Source organism: Urocitellus parryii, chromosome 3 (assembly GCF_045843805.1).
Source record: "Urocitellus parryii isolate mUroPar1 chromosome 3, mUroPar1.hap1, whole genome shotgun sequence".
Taxonomy (NCBI): Eukaryota; Metazoa; Chordata; class Mammalia; order Rodentia; family Sciuridae; genus Urocitellus; species Urocitellus parryii.
This window is the reverse complement of record NC_135533.1, coordinates 176251296-176264620: the sequence shown is the minus strand read 5'-3', so window position 1 is coordinate 176264620 and position 13325 is coordinate 176251296. Positions and strand designations below refer to the sequence as shown.

At 41.7% G+C, this 13325-nt stretch overlaps 1 protein-coding gene across 1 annotated transcript in view; it reads right to left on the bottom strand.

Annotated features, from left to right (window-relative positions):
- Plcl2 (phospholipase C like 2) overlaps positions 1 to 8059 on the bottom strand; it is a 173610-nt gene extending 165551 nt beyond the window's left edge. The window contains exon 1 of the mRNA XM_026388537.2: positions 7702 to 8059. Coding sequence (XP_026244322.1) covers positions 7702 to 8031 — 330 coding nt within the window. The 5' untranslated portion in view covers positions 8032 to 8059. The remainder of the gene's footprint in view (positions 1 to 7701) is intronic.
- Positions 8060 to 13325: the final 5266 nt, after the last annotated feature.

The window sequence follows — 13325 nt, the reverse complement described above, 5'->3', positions numbered from 1 at the left end:
GCAGGTTCTGGTGAGAGGTGACTGAAACAATAAGTACAAAATATTTCTGCGTGTCTCTTCTTCACCCCATCCTTGCATTGCAACAAAGGGCAGAATTTCAAATAGCATATGACAAAATGTGCTAAGGGATTAGAGATGTCACTTCAGCCACTCTCTGTATCAGCACTCTGGATTCCTTTTTCTTTTTTATTATTAATTCTACAGCACTAACAATTAATACCCTTTGGCAATCCAATGTTAGTGACAATAAAAGTTTAGGTAATTTAGTTCCTTAAAAATTAAAAAACAAAACTCAGCAAAACCTATACCTGTCACTTAAAGAAACTGAATACCAGCAAAGAGATTAAGTGTTGTAAAAAACAATAACACTTTCTTGCCATACTCTTCAATTTTGATATATAAAACACAAATCAAAAGAAATTTTCAAAGGTCCACTTTTATTTTAGGAGCACAAAATGGGCAAACCACTTAACACCTTGTAGAACAATAATTCTAGAACCAAACAAACTCCTGGATTCAACTTTAAATAAAGTTATTTCCTTTCCTTTGATTGTTTTCAAAATTACTCATATGAAATAAATTTTTCCTTTGAAGTACAGAGCCCAGAGAGTTTTATATCCCAAACAAAATCAGTTGGAGTTGAGTCTAAATAATATCTTCATCAACCTCATTAAATGAGTTAGCATTCATTTCTACTTATTCATTCATTCACCCACTTATTCAACAAATGCATATTTAAAAATATGCCTTCCACAAGACATTAAACATAGATGTTTTCATAAACTCAAGGTGAATAAAGATGCAGTTGTCTATGAGGCAAAGGAAAACAGGGCAGCAGAAAGATAAAGGAGTTATGGCTGGAAGACAGAAAAATAAACACTTTATTTTAATTGAGAGGTGATTAACCAAGGAAGACCTTAAACATGGCTAGAAGGGGAAAAAAAAGCATTCCAAGTTTAGAAGAAAGAGCTAGGAATATAAAGGCTAAGTTTCAGCATAGAAAACAGTCTCATGGGGATCCAGCATGGGTAGTAATAGAGATTGTAAAAAGAAGATTATAGTGACTATATTATTTATCATTCAAACTGGGGCACCTTTGAGAATGAAAGGAAGCACTATTAATAATTTTGTCATGACCAGAGATGTAAATCTGAATTTTCCTGGTCAAATCACTACTCTCTGGTCATATAGTTGGGGCTATTTACATATGTGTGCCATTGTATTTAAGTATCAGATTCAAAAATGCACCTCAACAAATCATCCTTGAGATCATCTATGGAATATATCTGGGAAATGTCTCTGAGCACATTCTGCATATTTCAAAAGATGAAACTTCCAAATGGGAGTAAGAGTGCTAGTGATCTCCAACTCAAATGAAACTAAGAGAGTCTGCTCTTCTCAGGATGCTCTCTAAAGAGAAGCTAAAGATCAGAAAAATATATTAAATAATGCTTGTTGGGTGGTGATTACATGTCACACACTGATCACACATTGTCTTATTTAATCTTAACAATACTATGAGATGGGGTTTTAGTCTACCATTTTAGAGTTGGGTAACTAGACACACAATCTTCAGTATCTTGACCAAGGCTACACAGAAAGGATGAAGGGGAGCCAGAATCTAATTCAAGCAGCTAACTCCAAACCCTCTGTTCTTCCCTCCACTATTCTGCCTCCTGAACAATGCAGACATGCAACATGTGGCCTGGTTATAGTCCTCCACCGCAGGGACAGCCAAGCCAAGATAATTAGCTAGAATATGCTTTACTTAACTGACCCTACCATGTGAACAAGCATTAGTGGCCAGAGAGAACCCAGCTGCCTGTCCTGCTCTGCCATTCTGGAATGCACAGGTGCCAAGTATCCTGCCAGCAGGCTGAACCATTCTCACCACTGTCAATGAATTATTCAGACATGAAGAAAATAAGTATGACTAAAACTTATTTGGTGACTCTGTCTTGAGTTTACATCATGACTGACACCTTTATGCCAAGCACAACCCACCTGGTTCAGCATTATATTATTAACAGAAAAAAGTTGGCAAGGGCTTGCACACAGTTTCAGATCCAGTGGCCCACTAGTAAAAATATTTGAATCCCACTAATGAAGAACAAAAAGGAATCTAAACTAACCTAAAGGTCTAATAAATGAGTAAATAGTGGCATACCAAAATTAGTATTAATAAGGAATAGAGCAACTATTTTTGGACAGTATGTAAAAAGTCTGAAGAGAAACTATGAAACTATGAACATTCATTTTTCACTTATATCTGCATTTAGGCTGTAAACAACATGCCCTGTTTTGTTGAATACTGAGGCAAGTACAACTTACACATAAAAAAAGAAAAAAATAATCTAGTTTAGGCCCCTTGCAGAACACATAAAACTATAAAAGGAAGTGAACTGCTTCTGGCAGAGAACATTCTAAGAAAATAACTAAAGTAGCCAATATCAGCAATTAATAAAACAAACAATTTCCTGTCAGCTGTCTTTATGGATTTGGTGAAAAACAATGCAAATAAAATGCAAACCTTTTGGGGGAGAAGTTGGAAAAGAGAGAAGGGAAAAGCAAAAGGGGGCAGATTATTTTGCATATGAAAATTAATATACTGTGATCATTTTTGAAAACTGAACTCTTGAGTTGTGACAAAAGCTTTTTGAGTGGTTTTAAAACAAGCAACCATGCCCTGATCTTTCAACAGTTATCTTATGTGGTCTGAAATGCATCAGTACAAAGTCAAGTGGACAGGTGCCAATCAGCCATTAGATTTTTCTGATCTAAATGATCCATTAGGATCTGCCTATCTATCCAGAAAAATTCACTTTGTGATCCAGCTACTTGTTGTTTAAGATTTATAACATGCCCACAAACAACTGCCTGTTTCTCCCATTCAAAAGAATTTAAGTCTAATGCACATATTTTTAAGATTCAATTTAAAAAATGGTCATGGAAGGCTTGATATCTGTGCAGAACTAGTAAACACAGGCAAGTTTTGTATGCAAACAGTGTACTTAATCCATGGGCTAATATAATACACATACATAAGTCTTCATTATTTCTTTGTGTATAATAGATGGGAAAAGTCTGCTTGTTTCTGTGTTGGGGAACCCCAGCATCAAGACATATGTATGTATGTTGGTAAAAAGATTGTAGGAGTGTTTCTTCTTCACAACGTGATACTATGATAATGGCAATAATGATATTAAGAAAAGCAAGAGCTGCCACCTTGAACAAGGTCAAACCTTTGGCTCTGTGAAGGTGGATGGCCTCAGCAGCAACAACAAGTGACAAAACAGCTGCCTGGCTATATTATCTGTCAACTTCTTCTGCCAGCAGAAAGAGATTATTTTCCCCTCTCCAAAGGCCTGTACATTTAAAGGAGAAAACCAAATAGGATATTCCAAACCACCAGTGCTCCCTCACTTAACATAGAAAATTTAAACAGCAAGTGCAACGTGGAGGGCATTGGAGCACAGTCTATTCAAGGGAGGATTGGCAATCAGCTCCAGCACCTTAGATGTGTGGTTAACCTCCCTGAACTCTGGTTTCTTCTAGCCTCTGTGGTTGGTGCAGGACCAACTCAGAGAATTATGGTAAGCACTTTTCACATGTTTTACATGTAGTGAGTATTTAATAAATGGTCACTAGCATTACTGCATCTAAATACCCAAATAATGCAATGGCTGCATTTCCTATGTAGTGAAAAAGACAAGTTCAATTGTTGCCATTGCCTGGTGATATGGGAGGGGAAGACTAAAAAGAGACCTTGGGGAGGGGTTTAGGTGGTGAAACTGCTCTGTATTTTTATTGTGGTGTGGGGATTAGGTGATTTTATGTGTTTCTAGAAGCTCACAGAACTTGACACCATGAGCTGAGTGTGGTGGCGCACACCTGTAATTCCAGCAGCTCCAGAGGCTGAGGAGAGAGGATCTTAAATTCAAAGTCGGACTCAGGTTAATGAGACCCTGTCTCAAAATAAAAACTGTTTAAAAAAGGGCTGAGGATGTGGTTCAGTGGTAAAGCGACCCTGAGTTCAATCCGTATTACCAAGAAAAAAAAAAAAGAACATTAAAAATTGACAACACAAATCTTACTGTATGTAATGATACCATGTTTTTAAAAGGATCACCCAAAATATTTAATTAGTTCTGATTAAAATAAAACACCCAAACTAACATTTCAACTTCATTTTTTCCTGAAGTTAAAAAGAAATCTAAGCCCTAAAATGCTACTTCGTATTTTTAGATCAAGTTCTCTAATTAAAGGATAGAGCTATTTGTAAAAAATGGATGCCATCTGAACAATTAACCAAATTAACTGTCTCAAAATAAAGCATAGATTGTATTGAATAGTGTGATGAAGTGAATTATGGAAAGAGAAAATGAAAGTGATGTTTGCGTTTACTAGATTACTTAAGATGCCAAACGTAATGGCTTCTTCCCTAAAAATCCAGTAATGGGCCTTTGTAAGTCATCTTAAAAGTCTATTGTTACTTTCAATAAGCTAAAGAAATGTTTTTTAAAAGTCTGATGATGATTTCCATGACTTATTTATCATCTCAAGCTATTTGTGAAAGGTTCTACAAGGCTGCTCACTCTGAATTTTCATCAACACTGTTACCATAACTAAAGAGCTGTTTTAGTATAGCTCTGCGCATCTATCTTGGCAGAAAATGGAGTTTTACAACAATTTCTTACTCAATGCCATATTTACAAAACAGATGGAGAACCAAAGAAATTATTTTAAATGAGAAATATAATTCTGGTCAGCCTAAAGTGTATTTCTGCATATGTCCTATGCGTTAGCAATAATCCCCTTTCTTTGCCTACTGTTTATTACATTTAGGCTCTGATTTAGGAATCCACAGCTAATGAAGATGGAAGCTAGCTAGCAAAGGAGCATGAGCCAGATGTTTCAACTCATACAACCCCCGAAATACCAGCCTCTGTTCTTTTGCTCCCTGCTATTCCCTTGTCCCCAATTACCACCTTGCTTACTAATCTACTCCCACCTCTACTCATAAACCACCTGACTGCATTCACTCCTTAAAATCCTTTAGAAAAAACACAAGGAAACCAAGGAAAGATGTCATTATTGCTTTTTTAACATGGTTTTTATTCAAGTTTTTGTTATTTCTTAACAAAAGTGAAATATAATTTCTGCCACTCAAGTGACAAAAGTATCTGTGCAGTATTCACTTTGTGAAATATGTTAAAAAGACTTTCATATTCCATTAAGGTATTGTTGTGATGTTGTATGCTATGTCTTTAGAAAATACCACACTAAATTCCTAAAATCTTGATACTTCAAGACACTAATTCAAGGAGAAACATACCAACTAGTAACCTATTTGAACACAGTATTCTCTTTCTTATATTCTAAACTCAAATCAACTTTCAACATTACTTTTGTAATTTTCAAGTGGCTAAGAAAATGCAAGTTGAAAAGAAAGATGAGAAAAGGTGTCTATCAAGTCATCTTAGGAGGTACAAGATAAAGAACCATATACAAGACTGGTATATCCAAAAACCACCTGTTTCAGAAATTAATGAAACTTAGGAGGGAAAAAAACACATGTATTTCCTTATTATTCCTCCATTCAAACAGTCAGCAATTTATTGAGCATCTATTATGTTCCTGGCACTGTGTATCCAGACACATGATGGTGAACAAGAAGCCAACTGCCTTCATTAGAAAGAAGAAAAATGAAAAATACCTTTGCAAATTTCAGAACTCAATATAAGTATCAATATAACTATCATTTTCAAAGCCAGTGATTTCTGAACAATTAATCATTTCCCCCCAAGTGTTTCTACAGCTTTAATGAAGAAATTATATCTACTGACAAGTTCTCAATTCCACATATCACAAATATTGACAAATCATCCTTCTTCCTTATCTCCCATGAGTGTAAAATTAAAACAGATGCTGCTGTCATTCATCAAGTTATAGTCTTGTGGTTTTTTAATATTTTTTTAGTTGTTGATGGACCTTATTTTATTCATTTATTTATATGTGGTGCCAAGAATCGAACTCAGTACCTCACACATGCAAGGCAAGAGCTCTACCACTGAGGCACAACCCAGCCCCTCATTAAGTTATATTCTGAATCCCACTACAGACACTAATAAACTGATTTTAAGTGCAAAAGCAGGCCAGCAAAACAATAGAGGGAGAGGCTGCTAAAATTTTCACCTCAAATTTCCTTAACACCACAATGCAAAATCACCACAAATATTTGATAAGGAAAAAAAAAGAATTGTCATGTATCTGTCAATAGGTTTGATTTTCTTGTACAGTTGAAAGCAACTTTCATGGAAACAAACTACATAGTAAAAGAAAATACAGGTCACTAAAAGCTACATATGCAGCAAAAAGACATGGTATTTTAAATTTTTTAGTTTAAAGGTGAGCTGCAGGTAGTTAGCACACTTGATCTTTAAGCCCTTCAACTGTGCCCTTACCCAGACATAAACTGTACAAACATGACAAAGCGAAATGCAGTTTCACAACTGCCTCTTACATAGAGTAGCAAGGTGGTATATTTCACTAGAAGATTACTGCAGAAGTTGATAACACCACTGGACATTTTTAGAGCACTTGAAGATTTCTGTAGGAATTTCAAACACCACCAGTCCAACTCTCTTCACTAGGGCACATTCTAACCTCTCTCCCACGGGTTATCAGCCACAGGAAGGGTGGGTGCAACCCTGTCAATGTGCCTTGCTGCTCACTGTCCTGATAACCCCTTGATTTTGAGAAAGAAAGCAACATTCTCATATTTGCTCCAAACTTGAGCAAGCCTACTGGGCTAGTCTTGCCTAAGACTCTGCTCTTCTTAGCTCATCAACTATTTTTTTTTCTACTTTAGTTCATGTCATGAGACTCACTTTTACATTGCAGACTAAAATGTAATACCAGAAGGAAACCACCAACAAACTCCTAATATTACTTCTTGAGTTTAAACCCACAATGCAATTGTTGGCTTTCTTCTGCTAAATAAAAGTGTGCAAAAGCTATCAAAACCAAGCAAACTGTCCAAAAGAACTTCCACAGATCTGGAGGCCTGCCTACTGCAGCGAGGAAAAGATTAAATCGCGCGGAACTGTAATCTCTCAGAGCTTTAGAGCCTAAGAAAGCGGAAATCTGCATTTATGTTCAGAAACCTACTCCATTTCTCCCTGTGATTATGTGAGGGGAGATTTTGCACTCTCCAAGTATAACCATTGGCAAGAGGCAACTAACTGTAATATAGATCAGAAGAAGCCTATTAAACAGTCTCTTGTGCATTGGCTAGAATTTTTAAGAAGATGATTTCACACAATCCCTGTCTTTAAAATATAATAGCAATCTTACAGGGAGTCTGTCACCAGCCTAGGCTTCCACTGAAAAGCATGCCCTGCCCAGGCAGGTACAAGGCCCTCATTCCAAGCCAATCCTGGGAGAGGTGACAGCCCCAAGTTGCGCTGGGGATGTATGAGCACAGCTCCCCCGCACATTCGGGATCACCTCTCCATTCTTTCCAAATGCCATCTGCATCCAATCCCTGTTCAACCACTCCAAACACCCGTGCATCATGATTCCTGTTAGCAGTGGGCTCTCCTTCAATCCCCTTCCTCCACCACTCCCGCCCGAGGAGAAGGGAGAGACAGACCCCAAAGAAGGCTGCGGGTGGGCAATGAGCGCCCTTCTCCCACCTACCTTGATGATGCTGCTCCGGCGGGGCAGGCCGCCCTGCTTGCTCTCCCGGGTGTGGGGACAGGCAGCCGGGCTGGGGGTCGGGGCGAGAGCGACGCCGCGGGGTCCCCTGGCAGGGCTGGCCCGGGCTTCCTCTCCGGACACGCCGAGGCTGCAGTCTCCGTTGGAAACCCCGCCGCTGTCATAGCGCGCCCGCCCGTGGCCGAGGAGACCTCCACCGCCGCCACCGCCTTCCCCTGCTCCGGCTTTCAGGGCGCCCTTGGCGCCGAGGGCCGGGCCCGGGGAGGTGGGCAGGGCCCCGCCGGCGGCGCCCCCCCGGCCGCACTCCGCCATGGGCGCCCCGCGACCCGCCTGCACAAAGCCGCGTCCCCGCGTCCTCGCGTCCCCGCCGCCGCCTCGGGCCGCCGCGCGCGGCCCCTCCTCCTCGCCTCCTCCCGCCGCCGCCGCCGCCGCCGCTGCCGCCGCCGCCTCGGCCGCTTCTTCCGCTTTTCTTTTCTTTCTTTTTTCTTTTTTTTTCCTTTTCTTTCTTTCTTTTTTTCTGCCTTTTCTTTTATCTTTTAATGTAGATGAGCTGTTTGTTTCGAGCTCGCCTCACGCACGGTTCAAGTCGTGGCGGCAGAATTATCGGGAGATTCCTGCAGGGGAGAGGCGAGAGAGAGACACAAGTCAGCTCGGGCGGCGGCGGAGCCCCGGCTCCCGGCACCTGGGGAAGGAAAACACGCCCCGACACACGCGGCGCTGCGGGCGCCAAAAATAACCCGCGCGGGCCGGGCGCCCACCCTGGGGCAGCGCGGCGCCCACCTCAGCGGCTCGGGGCGCTCACCCCGAGGTTACCCGGCGTCCACGTCAGGGGTTCGGGGCGCTCTACCTCGGGGCACCCACCAGGAGATGGAGCACCCACCACGAGGGGCAAGGGCGCCCACCCCGGGGACCCAGGGACTCTGGGACCCGCCTCCGGCGCGGGGCTAGGGGACTCCAGCGGGCTCCTCGACGCTCTCTGGCCATGCGGAGGCGTCTCTTGAGGGTCTCGCGGCCCGGGGTGGGCGGCGGAGACCCCAGGGGCTCTCCAGCCCCGACTCCCCAGAGGCTGCCGCGTGCGGAGCACCGTCGCGTCCCCTCAGGGTCCCCGCAGAGGCCCGCCGCACTGGGGGGGGGGGAGCGCACCGCGGGCCAGGGCGGCCGGGCGGCAACAGTAGCGGTGCGACCCGGTGGGCAGCTCCTGGAAGGGGTGGCCCAGGCCCACCCACCCCTTCTCAAGGCTGTCTCCTCCCCAGCTTGGCACTGCCCCCTACAGGCCGCGAGTTCTTTTCCCTGCCGCCCCCTGACCCACCGCGAGCTGCCTGGGCTCGTCTCGAGGTCGCCGCCGTCGCGGCTGCTGTCGCCACGGCCAGTCATCCGGCCAGGAGTACCTCGCGGCCGAGCGGACGGCAGCCGCGGGTCGTGGATACCCCCACCCCCCGCCGCTGCAACTGCCAATCACCCGCCCGAAGTCCGGAGGGGCAACCACAGCGCAGGCGGAGAGCAAAAGTCCTGGGGCTCAGGGACTCAGGGACTCGGCCACTGTGCGCACACGAACTCGTGTCTTCCCACCCAACTCGGGAAAAAGCCAACCGGACTCTCCCCCTTGGGCTTCCCCAGTGGATCAGACCCTTTTCACATACTGAAATCGATTCTTTTCGGTTCCCTTGGGCTCCGGAACTGTGAATTGATTCAACTGGTTGAAAGGATGCTGGCGTCGGGGTGAACAGTGGAATGGCTGGCAGGATTTGAGGGGCAGAAGACATCGCAGAGCCTATTCCCTGCCGTCTGAGTCACCCCACAGAGGTTTATCACTGTCATCCTTTCCTCCAAAGTCTTTCCTGATCTTGCCCCTGGGGATGCCTGCTGGTTTAGCATTCCTGGAGTCTCATCCTAAATCAGGCTCCATGTTTGGGACAGGATACTAGTAGCATCTCTACAATGGTCTCTTTTCTCTCTGGTCCCCCCTACCCACACCTGAAGCAGAAGGGCTTTAAAAAACAATGATCCTGTTGCTGGAAGGTGCAAATAACCTCCCCTGAACCTCCATCCCTGGAGCCAGACAGCCTGAACTCCACAACTTGGTACCTGAGGCCCCTCTAGCCTGGCCCCACGTACCTCTCCAGGCTCCCGGGCTCCAGTCTTCTGCCCTTCTCTAGTACCCAAGCTCTTCCCACTAGTGTGTGTCCTTTTCCCGGAATATCCTCCCCGGGAGAGTAGAGCGCGAGGGAGAAAGAGCCATGGGGGGAGGGCTTGAACTTAAAGACCTTGCCTTTATTAGCATGGTGTTGTATCAAACTGCCAAAAAGCCTCTGAGGAAATGGCTTTACATACATATACATATCTCCCTTATCCTAGAAGCAACCTCAAATACCTTCCTGTTATTCTTGGGACTGTTTTAATTCTTCTGATCTTCTGGATTCATGTTTTTCTAACTCATCAGACAAGCTTTTATACATCTCTTGCCAACCTGGGCCTACACACTAACAGAAATATTTTCACATCGATAGACAACAATGTTTGAATATTTTATTCAGCCCCATCCCTTTTCATTATTCTAGTTTTGTTTCAAAATATTTTTTTTCTGTCTAGTGATAGTTTTACAGAAAAATACATTCAAATAATTCAAATCCGGTTCTTAATTTGCTTGATAAAATTTGTAGTCATAATGGCCTGTAAGTATGTTGTAAGGGAGGAAAGGAAAAACACTGGGCCTTTATTTTTGAAGTTCTCTAATTGTGATATTTTGAATAATCACCCTAAGAGACCCCTCCCCTTTCTGTGGTAATACCTAGTCATCTCTGAATTTACCAATCACCAGTAAAATGCGATGACAGCCATAGGTCCTGCAATTCTTATCATGAGCATCCTGGGCTGAGAAGGGATGTATTGAGGAAAAAACACCCAGGGTGTTTTTTATGGAACCACCATCTAATTCCCCAGTGCCCTCCAAAATAAGCACCTATCCATCTCACTCTAGAACTCCCAACAGGTCAAACCAGAGAGACTTCGTTGAAATGGATTTGGCATTTAAATTAAAATGTTTCCCAAAGCATCTTGGCAGACCTGTAACTAATGATGCCAGAAGCCCAAGGCCTGTGCCAGGTTTCTTTTTATCCCCCTAAGTGCTTGTCTCCCACAAGCCTCTGGTCACACGCCTGCTGGTGTGCTAGCTGTACTTTTTCCATCACACAGACATCCAAACCATAGGTACCATTTCTCTGAAATGGTGATAGGAAGCAGCATGTTCCTCTGACTTGTGCAATTCTTGGCTCCCAACTGGCTTTTTAATAAGCTAAACTCAGATTTTTTTTTTTTCACTGCAAACAGCATAGTAAGCAATTGTTTGTCCTCCTTCCTGCTTGATTTTCTGCAGTTACTAAGTGATTGCTTTTCATTTCTTCTATTTGGTGAGCAATGTTATTAAAGTAATGGTAAATATTCTGCCAAAATTCTTGCTAAAGTGTTTTCATGGCATTATAAAATTCATAGAAGTTAGACAAGGAGTCAAAATATAGTAGTTCCTCAGCAAATGCTGTTTAATGGTTCCTTCAGACTAATTTCCAGAGCAGGCCAATAAAAGATACTCAAGAGATTGATAAAATGTTCATTCTGGATAACTCCATGGTACCAATTTATTGTATCCATATACTAATGGTTGGGTTCTGATGGTTGTTCATAATGTTTAAAGTTAATAGATACCTTTACAATCTCACTATATCATATCAACAGTACACTGCTTTATCTCTTTTAGGCTTTCTTCATATTTAAATCCATCTCAGCTTCTAATCATTGTTGTTACCCTTCACCAAACAGTCTTCCATTTGTTTGCATCATAATTTGATGCCTAGAATTTGTACAACTCAAGCTCCATGGTCCATAATAACCTTCTTTCAGTCTCCCAAAATAACATTTATGCTGTTTACCAACTTCTTGCTGTCATTTATACCCTTGCAAGTTATGAATTCGTATCTAGTTTCCAGTTCACAGGCTCTAATATTACAACTTTCCAAATTTTTCTGAGTCACTGAGCACTTGGCCTTCAGATTATTTTCTCCCTCTGTGTATTATGACAATTTTCATTTCCCAAACCTCAATCTCATCTGATTTCCTGTATTTTTTAAAGGTCCAGTTCAACTTCTGAGCCTTCATATTTGACTGCACCCCATATGCTTAATGTGAGAGCTAAGTAGAGCAGAAAGTTAGAAAATCAAAAATGCTTTAAGGAAACAGCAGATTATATCAATGTGTTGTTCCTACTGTCTACCCATTTGCTTCCTGACTTAATCCAGGATATTGATCTTAATCTATTATGCTCTACATCTTAGATTATGTTTGCTTTATCATGATCCTTAACAACAAGAAATTATGTACTGATCACCATTCTTCCTGGGTACTAATGTGGCAAGTTAGTTATGCCAAAAGTTTTCATTTCCATATCCTTAATCTCCTTTGGTTGTAAAGGTCCTTCACCCATTTTTCTTGGATCTATCTTCTACAAGTATATATGACTGCCAAGAAGCTAGGCACTCAGAGAATTACATTGATGCTTTCCAGCTAGTGAGAAACCACTTCATGAATTCATTAAATTTTCTCAGTGGCTATTGAATTAGATAGCACTTTGAGGGAATCTATTAATTACTGGGGATTCAATAAAATTATTTTGTCAGCAAAAGTAACAATATGAGACTAATATGATTTGCTCTAAAATAACTGTTATTTATCACACCACTTTTGTAAATTCTGTCTCATGTATTTATAGTATTATTTTATTTCCAGAGTCATTGGTCATTGTAAGCTCAAATGCCTGAGAGCCAGGTAATAAATGAAACTGGAGGAATTTGTTTCATAATAACATTGTAACTTATAGTTTTTCAACAGTGATATAGTTTGCATGTCAAATACAGAGGAAAACTCTTCCTGATTCATCTTTGGTTTTCTAATTTTCATAGGTTTTGGTACAAGAAATATTTCACTTTCTTCTTAATTTCAGGAAAGATGCAGGAACATACTGATAAGTACAACTGACACTAAGCCATGTGAGGCAGCAATACAAAGTGGTAGGGAATCAGGTAAGCTGGTGAGGAATCTTATACTGCCATGAGTGAATCCTGGCACAATCCTGCCAAGATCGTTATATTTCTCCAAAGAAGGCAGAAGTCTAGAATACAAACCTTACAATTTTTGTTACCTCATTCTCTTAAGAGAAGAACATCCACAAACTAAGATCATCATGTATCATCTTTATAAGGTTCAAAAAAAAAAAGAGTCCTATTTTCCCTGTCCTATCTCAAACTGAATGATAAGCAAAGTTAAGAAAATGCCTTCTAAATCTTGCAATTTTTTTGGATCTTGTTATCAACCTGGTTTTTAAGGGTAGATTTATTCCATTCATTTTAGATGTCAAATATCTAATGACATATCATTTCACACATCTGATATGTGATGTATCATCGCTCACAACCCACTTCCCTTCATCTACCCATCCCATAATCCTAACCCCACAACGATTTCATTTCTGAAATTTAAAACTCAAAAATCTATTGTCCAGCCAGAAAGCGCCATTTCATCAGTCCTACTCCCTCTCGTCCCTCAAATCTGCCAATCTT